Here is an 11,678-nt window from a genome sequence, read left to right on the forward strand (position 1 = left end):
TATTAAAAACAAGATTTTAGAGAACACCGTCAGCAAAAGTATTTATTCAAATACAAAATTAAGACTGTTCAAGCATTTAAAAACGATACAGTACGCTATATAAATCTTCAGCTACAGCCCAGAGTCAAGTATGAATTAAAGGCATTTTTATCCTCAGTGGTTAAAATGTTAAAGCGTGGCCACGAAACATACATTTTAAACCCTGAGAAAAGCATTTTCAATTTGAAGACGTGAGCAAGGTCTGATTTCACATTGAATGGAATGGACTGCACAGATGTATGGATCTTCCCTAAACATACAGATTCAATCAAGCAGTAATAAAACACCATATAACCTGGTCTCACAGTGGTTCAGTTGAGAATTCAGTGTAGCGGCTATTTTGACATTTTAACACAACGCATAGTGTAAGTGGGTCCTAAAACACACAGACTACATTAAGTAAAACATGTACATTACCTCTCTAAAACAACAGAGGTGTATTAGTACAACTCTTTGGGTGAAATGTCCTGATTTGTGAGACAATGTCCTGCGAGTTTAATCCACAGTTTTAGCGAGGAAGTGGTCAGGATCAGTTCACAGTGATTTCCTCAGACATCATCGTCTTTTTCCATGTCTTCCAGCGACTTCAGATAGTCCCTGGCCAAGATTTTCTTAGGAAGGATATCTAAAAATAGCAGAGACAAAACTGTTTACACACCAGCTGATTTAGTTTGACTTGCGTTCATCAGCGTCGCAAACGGCCGGGACTCACCGGTTAAAAACTGAAACGTTTCCGTCTCCTCTGCTGTGTTGGCCAGGTCCCTGTACGACAGCGTGTTTGTCTCTTGACCCGAACCATTTTTATATGAGGACAGAGCCAAGTGCTGGACAAAAAGCTCCTATGAGGAAATTATGAAAATGTCACACATTAATAAAAACGCGAGTCAGTGATAAACGCACTGTCGGAGTCTTTCCTTTGTACTTTTTTCCTGAAATATAAATAGAGCTGTTAGAACTACGGGGATATGGTCTAAAAGCCAACTGATATCACAGATTTCCAAACCAAAACACTTTTTTCCACTGAAGTAACTAAATAATGCAGATAACCTAGCAAATGACCATTGCTTAATGACACATCAAATTACCGTTGCTTTTGTTGTCAAGAAAAGAGCGTCCTGGTTAATACAGGACACATCGGGAGAACTTTTCATGATTAATCGCACCCTCGACATGGGCAGAGATATATTTTTAGTGTTTGTAGCATTCTCAACTTTTTCCTCCATGTTTTTTTCAGACATGTTCTATTCTGTTAGCACCAGCCGCGTAACGGAAGTAAATCTACAGACTTTCAAAGAGTCGTCACCGGACTACGGTCACATGGGAATTGTAGTTTTTATGACAAATCTTCTGTAGTCCTTCCATCAAAAGTAATATTTTTCATCGGTATTTCATAAAATCAGTTTGAACTCGTGAATAACTAATGTGGGTGTGTTTGTGTGCGTGTGTGATTGTTTCATTCACCTATTTTGTTAGTGAACAGATTTCTGAAAAACTAAAAATGATGTGATGAAAACATGACCAAAAACAGTGGCTTTCAACCTTTTTGACTCCCAGTGTCTAAAAAAATGTTTGAACATTTTGACTGTACTGCAGAGCATAAATTAAAGTAACTAAATATTAAATGATCTAATTGCATTTTAATGTTTTATACACAGTGAGGAATTTTAAACAATAAATATAATTTAAATTGTTCATGTTTTAACATGTTAATTTAACACAACGTAATAAAAAGTTTGATTTATTCTTTAATGTATACACTTTTTAAAATTATTGCAACTGTATGAAATTATTTCCATATAATTTTATTTTTAAGTTTATTTACTTATTTTCAATGCGACAAAAAACGCAAACGCTCCGCGCTGTAGTTGTTCAATTGTCGTAAACTACGTTTCCCAAAATACCAGAGTTGTTTTTTTCCTTCTCGACAGTAGTTGGGCGTGTGCGCTTTACAGATAACGAATGAGCTTGGCAACGATGTTTACTACAGCCTTCAGGACTGCAGTACCCACAATGCACTGCTCACCGTTGTCAAAAGTCTTGCTTTCTTGGGTCACTTATCGAACTCTGGCCGTGTCAGCCAGCTTACTTTCTCTTATTTGACGGAATAATGCATTTGTCGGGCGCGGGCCTTGGGGAAATAGGGCACGGACAGGGGCCCGGAGCAGGACCGGCGCCTGGAAGCTGCAATCCGCGGAAATTCAGCGAGAAAATCGCCCTGCACAACCAGCGACAGGCTGAAGACACAGCCGCTTTCCGAGAGGTTATGATGGACATTACTTCCATCAGGGTGAGTCTAACTCAATTCAAGACGCGTCGGGCTCATTTTACACAGTTGTCATATATTTGATTCCGTTACAATGTGTTTGCGGCGGAAGGAAGTGCTTAAACTTCCAAATAGTAATTGCCTTCTTAGTGTCTGCTGTATTGATTCCTGACAGCGGGACAGCTTTAGCTACAGGGAAGTTCGATTTCACAAACTAAAAACCAATAAGAAAGTTTAAAAACTGTTAGTAACACTTAAACAGTTATAGTTATGTTTTGGGAACGGCTCTATTGGTATATATTATATTATATCGGTATATAATGACCATAGATAGTAACACGTGCAAGCCTTTTTTATATTAATATCAAGAAAAAATGTGCTATATATATATATATATATATATATATATATATATATATATATATATATATATATATATATATATATATATATATATATATATATAGGAATAACACATTTATATCTTGTTCCTGGTCAGATTTTTAACAGATTTTTAAGAAAAGTAACACTTACATCAGGTAACTGTGGCAAAGAAGAAATAATAATCCATAAATATATGCAAATGTCTTTGTTCTTTCACTTGGTTTGATCTAATCTTACGGCAATCTCTGCAATTGCATAATGTAAATCAATCAGTTACTTATTAAAAACAGGGCTCCGTTTAACCATTTATCACGGCTTTTATCAGACAGCAATCTTCATAATGCATAACGATAACCCCTTGAAATATTGTATGCACTAAATGTGGTAGTTGTAACTTAATTATAGCGTTTTATGGAGCTTACACACACAGACGTCTGAATTGGCTGTGTAACTCGACATCAACAGCTGTTCGCATGAAATTAATGCAGTGTGAACTTTTAGATATGTTTTAGACCCTTTAAAATCAGAAGGTCATGATAAGTGTGCTGGGACTAAATAGGACTTAAATAGGACTTAGGAAGTATTTTACCATCTGTGTATGGACTTGTGATTCAGCAGGTCCACATGGACTATGTCAATGCACATAAATAGCTTTGCCAGTCACTCATCTAGGGTCTATTTGACGTTAGTGTTGTAGACTGAGGGATCTGTGAATCCCAGGTACAATGTCTGTTTTAAATTATGATGCAACAGGCACTGGTTTCCCTGAGGGCAAGGCAGTCTGGGAGAGAGTGAGATGAGATTTGTGTTTAACTCAGCGTTGGATGGCTTTTGTTGTTACTATTATTGGCCTCCTGTTCCCTCTTCAGGTTCAGGCCGAGAGAATTCGGCAAACCAGAGACTCGGTCCCGTACTATGGAGGATCGCTGCCAAATGTAAATCAGATCTCAAGATGCTCCACCGAGACCCAGGTGTGTATTTTGATTGTTTTCCAGTATTATTAGCTTGTTGTTTTTTTTTTTAAAAAAAGGAAAAAAGAAACGAGCAGAAAAACAAATTCAGGATTTATTGAATGTCAGATGCTTTTGTTTGAATGAGTTTCACTTGATTTGCTTTTCGTCTGTTTTTTTTTTTTCTTATATATTCTACAGTACCCAAGTTATCTCACCCAGCAGCTCCTAGAAGCAGATGAAGAGTACAGAGATGTCCAGCCCAGTCCTCTCGGCAGGCTGCACAGAAGACACGTATCCCCACTATAAACAATGTTTTTGGAAATATTTGTACAGTATTAAGTATGATCAAGACCGATTAGTATGAATAGTTTGATTTAGTTTTTTAAAAATGAGTCCTTTTGTTCAGCAAGGACACATTAAACTCGTCTGTATAACCATTTAGAATATTACAAAACATTTATATTTTAAATAAATCCAGTTCTTTTCATTAAAAAGGTCCTAAAAATCTTACAGTAATAATAAGACAATTTTCTTGAACACCAAATCAACGCATCAGAAAATGTATTGACAGATACGACTGCTGAAAATTCAGCTTTCCATAAGAGGAATAAAGTACATTTCAAAAGATATTAAAAGAAAAAAAAAGTAATTTGTAACAATTGTAATAATGTTTCACAATATTATGGTTCTGTGTTTAAAAAAAAAAAAAACTCGGTGAACATTAGAGTAATGTAAAAAAAAAAACATTCTTACTAACCCTAAATGTTTGAACCCTAATAATCATTAATAATCTAAAAAAAAAAAAACCTTAATCCGTAATCTTGAACAGTTGTAGAATTCATGAAAAGTTGTAGATTGGAACCAAAATAATCCTTAACTTAATGTCAGTTTGACAGCGCTCCCTATCTGTCCACGCACCTCTCTCCTCCTCGAGGTCACACCTGGAGACGGTAAGGTTTTAAAGTCCCCATCGGATGTAACTCAGATGTTCGTGCCAGTACTTCAGAGAAGTGTTACTTGTGTCCAAGCAGGAACTGGTCCAGTTGTTCTGCCACTGAGAAGAGCCAGATGGTCCGTCTTCCTCTGACCGCTCTTAACAGGTAAACCAAGCCCACGAGCGTTCACGCTGCTCGTTGTATAGTGCAGCTCTATGTACAGTGACCGTACTTGTGCCGAACCTGTTGAGACAGATTCCCGCATTACCCTCTTTTCACTCATCCTCACAGAACCAACTCCGACTCAGCCCTCCACACCAGTGTGAGAAACACCCAGCTGCATAGCCACCCGAAATCTGTCCAGACCCTGCACAATCCTCCCAGACACCATGGTAAGTTCAGCTGTTGAATGTTGCTTTTAATTGAATAGGAATAGTTGGTATTTTGTTTTAAATGACACTGATTCTTTAAGGGTTCGCACATCCTGCACCGCTCATTGAAGAAAATATTCAAGAGGAGACGCAATCTCCCAAACTAAAGAAGGTATTTATTCTGCCTCGTTCATATCACACTCATGAATCGTTGTTGAACGCTTTCAAAATGCAAGCCTCGTATCTTATTTCGCAGTTATCCTCAATGGGACCGTCAGGATGCGAAACGCCTGTTGTTCAGTAAGTTTCTTTTTAATCCTAGTCATTAAGATATTTCAGTTTTGTTTTTAAACACAGTGTTTGTTTGCTCTCTCTCTCCAGCAGCTTCTCATTTCCCGATCAGCAGGTATCGTCGCTCCCTGTCCCGTCGGCCCTCAGTACGAGCGGCTCTCTTCCAGACCTCTCCAGCCTCCACCTGCCTTCTCCTCTTCCTGTAGGTCAGGATTCTGAGGCCCACAGCGGTGCGGAGCAATTGGGCAACACGTCCACGCACCCCGAAATAATGGCTGACTTTAACCTGCCAGGTACATTTTAGGGTTAGGCAGTGTTTGAATTACATTAATGCAGAGGGTTTTCACCTTTTGATTCCTAGGGCCCCTAAACAGGATCATCACTTTTCAAGTGAACTTACATAAAATACAAAAGCAGCTGTGTATTTTCACGTATGAAGATTAATTTGTACTGTAAATAAGCTCTTTTTTTGTATAAAAGGCCAACAAATATCCACAGAAAAAATCAGTAAGCTTGTTGTAGAAAAGCTTTTATAATTTGCAAGTAAAATAACATTGTAGTTTAAAATGAACAGGTGTAAAATAATAAAATACACTTATGTTTTTCACTTTGATGGAAACTAGCTTTGACAGTCATGAATATATTAATTTTATAATCTTTTTTAAAAACTGTCGACCGTCTTGCGGTCCCTAGACCACTGTTTTGTTAAACCAAAACATTTTTGTAAATTTGAAATTAAGCAGAAATAAAACACATTAAAGTATAATTATTACATTAAAAGCTTGAAAATGAAATGAAAATAAGAAATGTTGCTTGTCAACTGACTGAAACAAATATAAAGTACTAAAATTACTAAATTAACTAAAACAGAAGAAAAAAAAATTACAATGTACTACAAATGTCTAAGACCACATTGAAAATATGGCATTTAAAATCTAATTTAAACTTGAAAATAAACTTGGTTTTAGCATGCTGAAAGACAATAAAACCCATGTAATGAGAATAACTTTCACAATTTTGTCTTTTAGGTCTGTCCTCGTCTCTTCAGGCATCTTTAAGTAATCCATTGCTCCAGTCCTCCCTCAGCAATCCCAACATCCAGAGCTGTCTGAGCAGCCACTCCCTGCCCAGCTCTCTCAGCTCCACGTCTTTGCGTCTGTCACTTAGCAACTCTTCGCTGCAGTCATCACTCAGCAACCAGTCCCTACAGTCCTCTCTCAGTAGCTCTTCCCTGAGTAACCAGTCCGTCCAGTCATCCGCCAGCCGCTGCAGTCACAGCAGCGGGATCGGAGGCTCTCGCTCCTGCTCCTCTTCTTCTCTCTCTGGTTCTCCACGTGTTACAGGCCACGCTCATGCCGCCACGTCGCGCAAGAGAGCCCAGCTCAGCCCACTCATTGTGCCCAGCGTCGGAGAGTCCCGCTGGCAGCATCCCAAGCAGTTTTCACCCACATTGTCTCCAACCATGTCCTCCGTACCCCAGGCAAGATATGAGCATTGTTGATTATCTTTGCTCACAGGGTTTCTGTAGGTTACCTAAAAAAACATTCAAAAAAAAAAAAAATTTTAAAGAAGTGTAATTTCTTAAATTCACTTATTAATTAAGGCCATAAAATATTTTAGTTAAAATGTAATTGAGTGTGTATGTGTATGTGTATGTGTATGTGTGTGTGTATATATATATATATATATATATATATATATATATATATATATATATATATATATATAAAATACATTTTTAATGTATTTTTTAACTACTATTTTCTTTTTACTAAGGCATTTTTGTGAAAAAAAAAATCAGTTTTTAAAAAAGTTTTACTTAATAACTGCCTTATTATTATTATTATTATTCAGTTTCTAATGTGCATTGAATATTTCACACAGGGTGCTCTCCTCAACCCCAACAAAGTTCCGAAGGAGACGAAGCCACCAGCGTATCCCTGCACTCAACACCTCAGATCCGCTCCTCCGCTGTCCCATCAGCCAATGCGTCAGTATTTCCAGCCAGAGGCACAGCATCAGTCAATCCCAGAGATGGAACAGTGGAGTCAAGATGAGCCCCATCAGCAGACACACAGTCAGACACAACACCACCACACTCACAAACACAGTCGGCCCCTTCAGCATCATTCGCAACCACACGCTAGATATCATCAACAGTTACTTTATCATTCCCAGACTCACCAACCGCACATCTCACTGCAAGCGCTTTCCCAGCAGCAGCAGCAGCAGCAAGAGCATCAAATGTACACACAGTTCCAGTCTCATCAGATACCCCAGGAGCAGTACCAGTGTCCGGGCCAGTGGCAGATGCCATGCCAAGAGGGCCAGTACCAAAAACAACAGCTAACTTTCTCCTCTCCAGGTCAGGAGAAGAACAGGAATCATGTAACCGGCCCGCATGGCTTGCAGCATGCACAAATGAAACGTAGACACTGTATGCAGATGCCAGAAGAACCAAAGCTACTATCTAAGGTTGCTATCCAGGAGACTCCAGGAAAGGGATCAAAAGTCCCTCATTATAATGAAAGTGAAGTAACTGAAGCAAATCCGGGTTTACAGGATAAAAGTTTTGAACTGAACAAGGTGAGTCCTGTTTGCGTTGGAGTATGCCAGGCATAATTATTATAACTATGATAATAAACACTTTTTTTTTTTACAGGAATCTTATGTTGGCTTGCATCTAACACCTAGTCAGGCGAAGGCCCTTTCTCAGCAGGTACTTTGTTTGTTTCACGAGTCATCGATTTAGATTTCACACGTCCTGGCCATATGGTCTGATGCCGTGCAGACATGCTGTGCATTTATCATTGACTGAAGATATGTATTTTTTGTGCAGCTCGGGGTGCTTCAGAAGGAACCTCTAGGTGGCAGTAGAGTGTCAGATCTGAACTGTGAAGCTGCAGAAAGCAAGGAACAGCTAGCACAGAATCAGAGCTACAGTGCAGGAGAGACACAAAATATGTTCAACGTCAACTTATCTGGTAAGATCCGTTTTAAACATGTAATGCCTGGCAAGAAAAGGTTACTTACACACACACACACACACACACACACACACACACACACACACACACACACTTTAGACTGGGGTAATGACTGGTGGAATTTTAAAATTCAAATTCAAATTTAAAGTATATCAAAATAGTATTATAAATATTTCACAATGCAGTATTACAATATTACTTTTTTCCAGAATTTTTTATTAAGTAAATGCCGCCTTGATGAACATGAGAAAAAAAACAACAACTTTTGACTGGTAGTGTATATATTAGTGCTATCAACCGAGTAATCACGATTAATCACATCCAAAATAATTTTTGTTTACATAATATATGTGTGTGTACCGTGCCATTTATTATATAGAGTAATAATCAAGGTAGTTTGCTGCCATGTGCCAGTGGCCATGGTACGGCAGCAGACTTCCTTGATTTCTACACTGGAATGAGTATAGTGCTAATTATATTAGCCTAGAAAATCACAACTTTTTATTTTCGGCCGGTCTTAGCAGACAATATAACTAGAACTAGAATAGAAGAGTCAAGGTTTAAATAGGAAAAATATTGAAACTCTTTGGTCATTTTTGACGTGATGCTACTGTTCTAATTGGATTCAATGATCTATGCTAAGCTATGCTAAAAGTGCTATCACCAGACGGTAAAAGCGGTAAAACTCAACTTATTAACTTTGGGGGAGTTGGAGAATGAACCTTTCTCCAAAAAAAAAGTGTAGTGTTCCTTTAAATATGATACAGTAGGCTTTATATAGCTGTAGCGTGTTTAGCCTGTACGTTTGATATGTCTTTTTAGATTCTCCTATCAGTCACTGAAACTTCTCACCTTGTTTCTCCACCTTTTCAGATCCGTCATCCTGGCTGGACCAGGACATATCCAGTCTGCCGGACTCTGTTTTGGAGTTTGACCTAGAAACATTCGGTCTGGACAGTAACTTGGGTTGGCCATGAATGTATCATAAAAGTCAACCAAAATGTACATGCGTGTTCTTATGACACGTACATTTTTCAAAAAATGCCAGTGGAATTGAAATATAGTTTTAGAGTCAAATAGAAGGTAAACTATTAATTGGCTAAAAGGTTCTTTAAGGGAACAAACAGGAAATTGTGTTTTAATAAGTAGTTTTGCACACAGAGGTCCTAAATAGCAGGTCTATGTGCCTTAATATGCATTTTTGGTCATATTTTATTATAAATAGATTGTTTACGTATAGCTACATGAGGTGACGTCTGAGTGGTTTAGAAAATGTGTATTTTCACATTTCGTAGCATAGAATAACTGGTATAATATAAAAATATATCAAATTTGGCTAAGATAAGGCCTAAATGATCTTCTTTAATTCATCAAAATGTCTTGATGGTAAAGCATTATTAACCTTTTACTCTTTAACACTTAGAAACTAATTAAGTATAATTAGTTATGTATAGACGTATAGATTTCATATCTATTTGTTTGCATGTTATAGTATTTTGTTATAGTGCGACTGGGGTCATTTTTATGACTTCTTGTAACCGATTGTTGACACCTGCCTTTGAATTTCCTCATCATCGTTTTGATGGCGTTTCATCATTCATAGTTATTCATAATGCAGTTTTATTATATTTTCATATCGATTTTGCTTTATCACTCTCTGGTAGAGGTCATGTTGTTTTTCAGTATTTGTCCTCAATGTGAACTCAGATATTTTCACAGTATGAATATTGAAATACATTTACATTTCTGACAGAATTCCTAAAACACCATCTGTAAATTCCACAAGTATTGCAATTAAAAAGTGGACTAATATCTCTAAGTGTGCTTTTTCCAAATATTGTTACTATATATAGTGTTTAGTTTACACCAGGTTCAGCCTCACAGTGAAGCCATATTGGTTGCACTTTTTTCTTTTTTTCTTTCTTTCTTTTTTTTAACAGTATGTAAACTTAGATACACTTTTAAGCACTTATATCTAAGAAAGTGTCCGGTTTTAAAAAAGGTAACTGCATGGGGTATGTTAGGTTCAGGGTGAGTACCTAGTTATTGTAATTTCAATAATAAGTACATAGTATGTACATGAGTGTCCGGAGTGTTAAAATAAAGGCCGCAATATTTATTATGTCTTTGTTTACAATTATGCCTATTTAATAATTGGTAAGAAAGTAATGATTTAGGATATCAGCCTTCTCTCTGGAACAAACTGAGGTTAAGTGATTCCACCCAAAGGCACAAGAGTTCATACAGGGTCCTAGGAACATCCACAACAGTTTGTACATTTTCACCCCTAATATATATTACAGAATTTCTCCAAGCCCGTATTCATTTTAATGACCGCTTAAATTAATGCACGCTATATCCAATGGGTGTGAAGGTGAGAATCGTGTTTTTGGTATGTGAATGAAATGCAGAGGTTTAATCTTTTCCCAAGTATAGTTTTTTTAAAAAAAAGTTTATTAAGGCACACTTCACCACTGGATATTATATTTGTAGAGTTGAACGCTTGAGTGCCTGTTCTTGCTGTCTTTCAAAACATCCCAACAAATGGTATCAACTAAGATGAAGGTAAGATTGGCCATTTTACTATACTCGTAATTTCTCTATACATTAAATTGTATTCTGTTTATTACATTTTAATTATTTATATATAAAAAAAACAAATGCGAGATGTAGCACTAAGCTGGGTAAAGACTTCAAAATCTAGCCAACCTTATTTTAGATTCAATGCCCTTCTCATCTCCTCAACATTTCCTGCCAGCGTCCCCTTCACACTACAAAACAGTTTGAAGCTAGGAACACTGAATTAATGAAATGGCCGGCCCAGTCTAAAACCGACTGAAAATCTCTGCAAAGGTATGGCTTAGAATCTTAATACAGTTACCAAACTATGGAAACTAATGTCCTAGTGATGTCCTGCAGCCGTAGGTGTGCTGAAGTCATTCAAAGCAAGCACCTCTAAACGTCCTACTAATTCAGACAGCTGTAACCCTTCAAAATGCTTGTTTTAACTTTAGTGGTCACTGTTCTTCAATTTCTTTCCACATAATATTTTTGTTGAAATGCATTGGATGGAATAGTGGTATACGCACAGCTAATATTCCTTCGGATCCTGATGACTGGCAATATTTCGGAAACAAATGGTAACAAAGTATTTCTAGAATGTTCTCTATTTTGATCTCCACTACATGCCTTGCTCAGGACTACACTGTTGATCGGTCTATGGAAACATGCATGTGACTTACGATTCCTTCCCTCTGTGACTCTTTCGTCCTCCCCTGTGCATAATAGAGTTAACAGCAAATAAAAGGCATGGAGAGAGCAGTGAATGAGTTCCTAAGTGTTAGGGTGGATTATCCCTGTGCCTGTATCCATGGTTAACTGGGCAGCCATAGAGCACCTAATGGGATAAGGAGCGAGCGGAACGGTAGGTGAGGCCCGTCTGATTCCTTTTCTCT

At 37.6% G+C, this 11,678-nt stretch overlaps 2 protein-coding genes across 3 annotated transcripts; one reads left to right on the forward strand and one right to left on the reverse strand.

Moving 5' to 3' along the window:
• Window positions 1-29: 29 nt before the first annotated feature.
• chrac1 (chromatin accessibility complex subunit 1) lies at window positions 30-1,332 on the reverse strand. Its single transcript, XM_043217500.1, has 3 exons — window positions 1,125-1,332; window positions 752-878; window positions 30-664 (listed from the first exon to the last, which is right to left on the reverse strand). Exons 1-3 carry the CDS (start codon window positions 1,275-1,277, stop codon window positions 588-590), a joined length of 357 nt encoding a protein of 118 aa, XP_043073435.1. The 5' UTR covers window positions 1,278-1,332; the 3' UTR covers window positions 30-587.
• A 651-nt stretch (window positions 1,333-1,983) lies between these two features.
• crtc2 (CREB regulated transcription coactivator 2) lies at window positions 1,984-10,035 on the forward strand. 2 transcript variants are annotated; one of them, XM_043218397.1, is made up of 14 exons: window positions 1,984-2,326; window positions 3,556-3,657; window positions 3,838-3,930; window positions 4,528-4,589; window positions 4,671-4,739; window positions 4,866-4,966; window positions 5,047-5,117; window positions 5,202-5,245; window positions 5,327-5,529; window positions 6,265-6,716; window positions 7,121-7,822; window positions 7,899-7,955; window positions 8,076-8,220; window positions 9,097-10,035. In XM_043218397.1, the coding sequence occupies exons 1-14, from the start codon at window positions 2,147-2,149 to the stop codon at window positions 9,198-9,200; spliced, it is 2,385 nt and encodes a 794-aa protein (XP_043074332.1). In that variant the 5' UTR covers window positions 1,984-2,146; the 3' UTR covers window positions 9,201-10,035. The 2 variants fall into 2 exon arrangements, with proteins under 2 accessions (XP_043074332.1, XP_043074333.1); XM_043218398.1 differs by having other exon boundaries at window positions 5,330-5,529.
• Window positions 10,036-11,678: the final 1,643 nt, after the last annotated feature.

This window comes from Puntigrus tetrazona, chromosome 19, assembly GCF_018831695.1.
Source record: "Puntigrus tetrazona isolate hp1 chromosome 19, ASM1883169v1, whole genome shotgun sequence".
NCBI classification, from domain to species: Eukaryota; Metazoa; Chordata; class Actinopteri; order Cypriniformes; family Cyprinidae; genus Puntigrus; species Puntigrus tetrazona.

Excerpts from the sequence above, each read along its gene's own strand:
- crtc2 (XM_043218397.1), top strand. The coding sequence starts at position 2,147 with ATGCATTTGTCGGGCGCGGGCCTTGGGGAAATAGGGCACGGACAGGGG. Across the intron at positions 2,327-3,555 it reads TGGACATTACTTCCATCAGG|GTTCAGGCCGAGAGAATTCG; the intron begins GTGAGTCTAACT and ends TTCCCTCTTCAG. Across the intron at positions 4,740-4,865 it reads CCTCTGACCGCTCTTAACAG|AACCAACTCCGACTCAGCCC; the intron begins GTAAACCAAGCC and ends TCATCCTCACAG.
- chrac1 (XM_043217500.1), bottom strand. The coding sequence starts at position 1,277 with ATGTCTGAAAAAAACATGGAGGAAAAAGTTGAGAATGCTACAAACACT. Across the intron at positions 879-1,124 it reads TCTTGACAACAAAAGCAACG|GAGCTTTTTGTCCAGCACTT; the intron begins GTAATTTGATGT and ends ATTTCCTCATAG. Across the intron at positions 665-751 it reads AACGTTTCAGTTTTTAACCG|ATATCCTTCCTAAGAAAATC; the intron begins GTGAGTCCCGGC and ends TGCTATTTTTAG.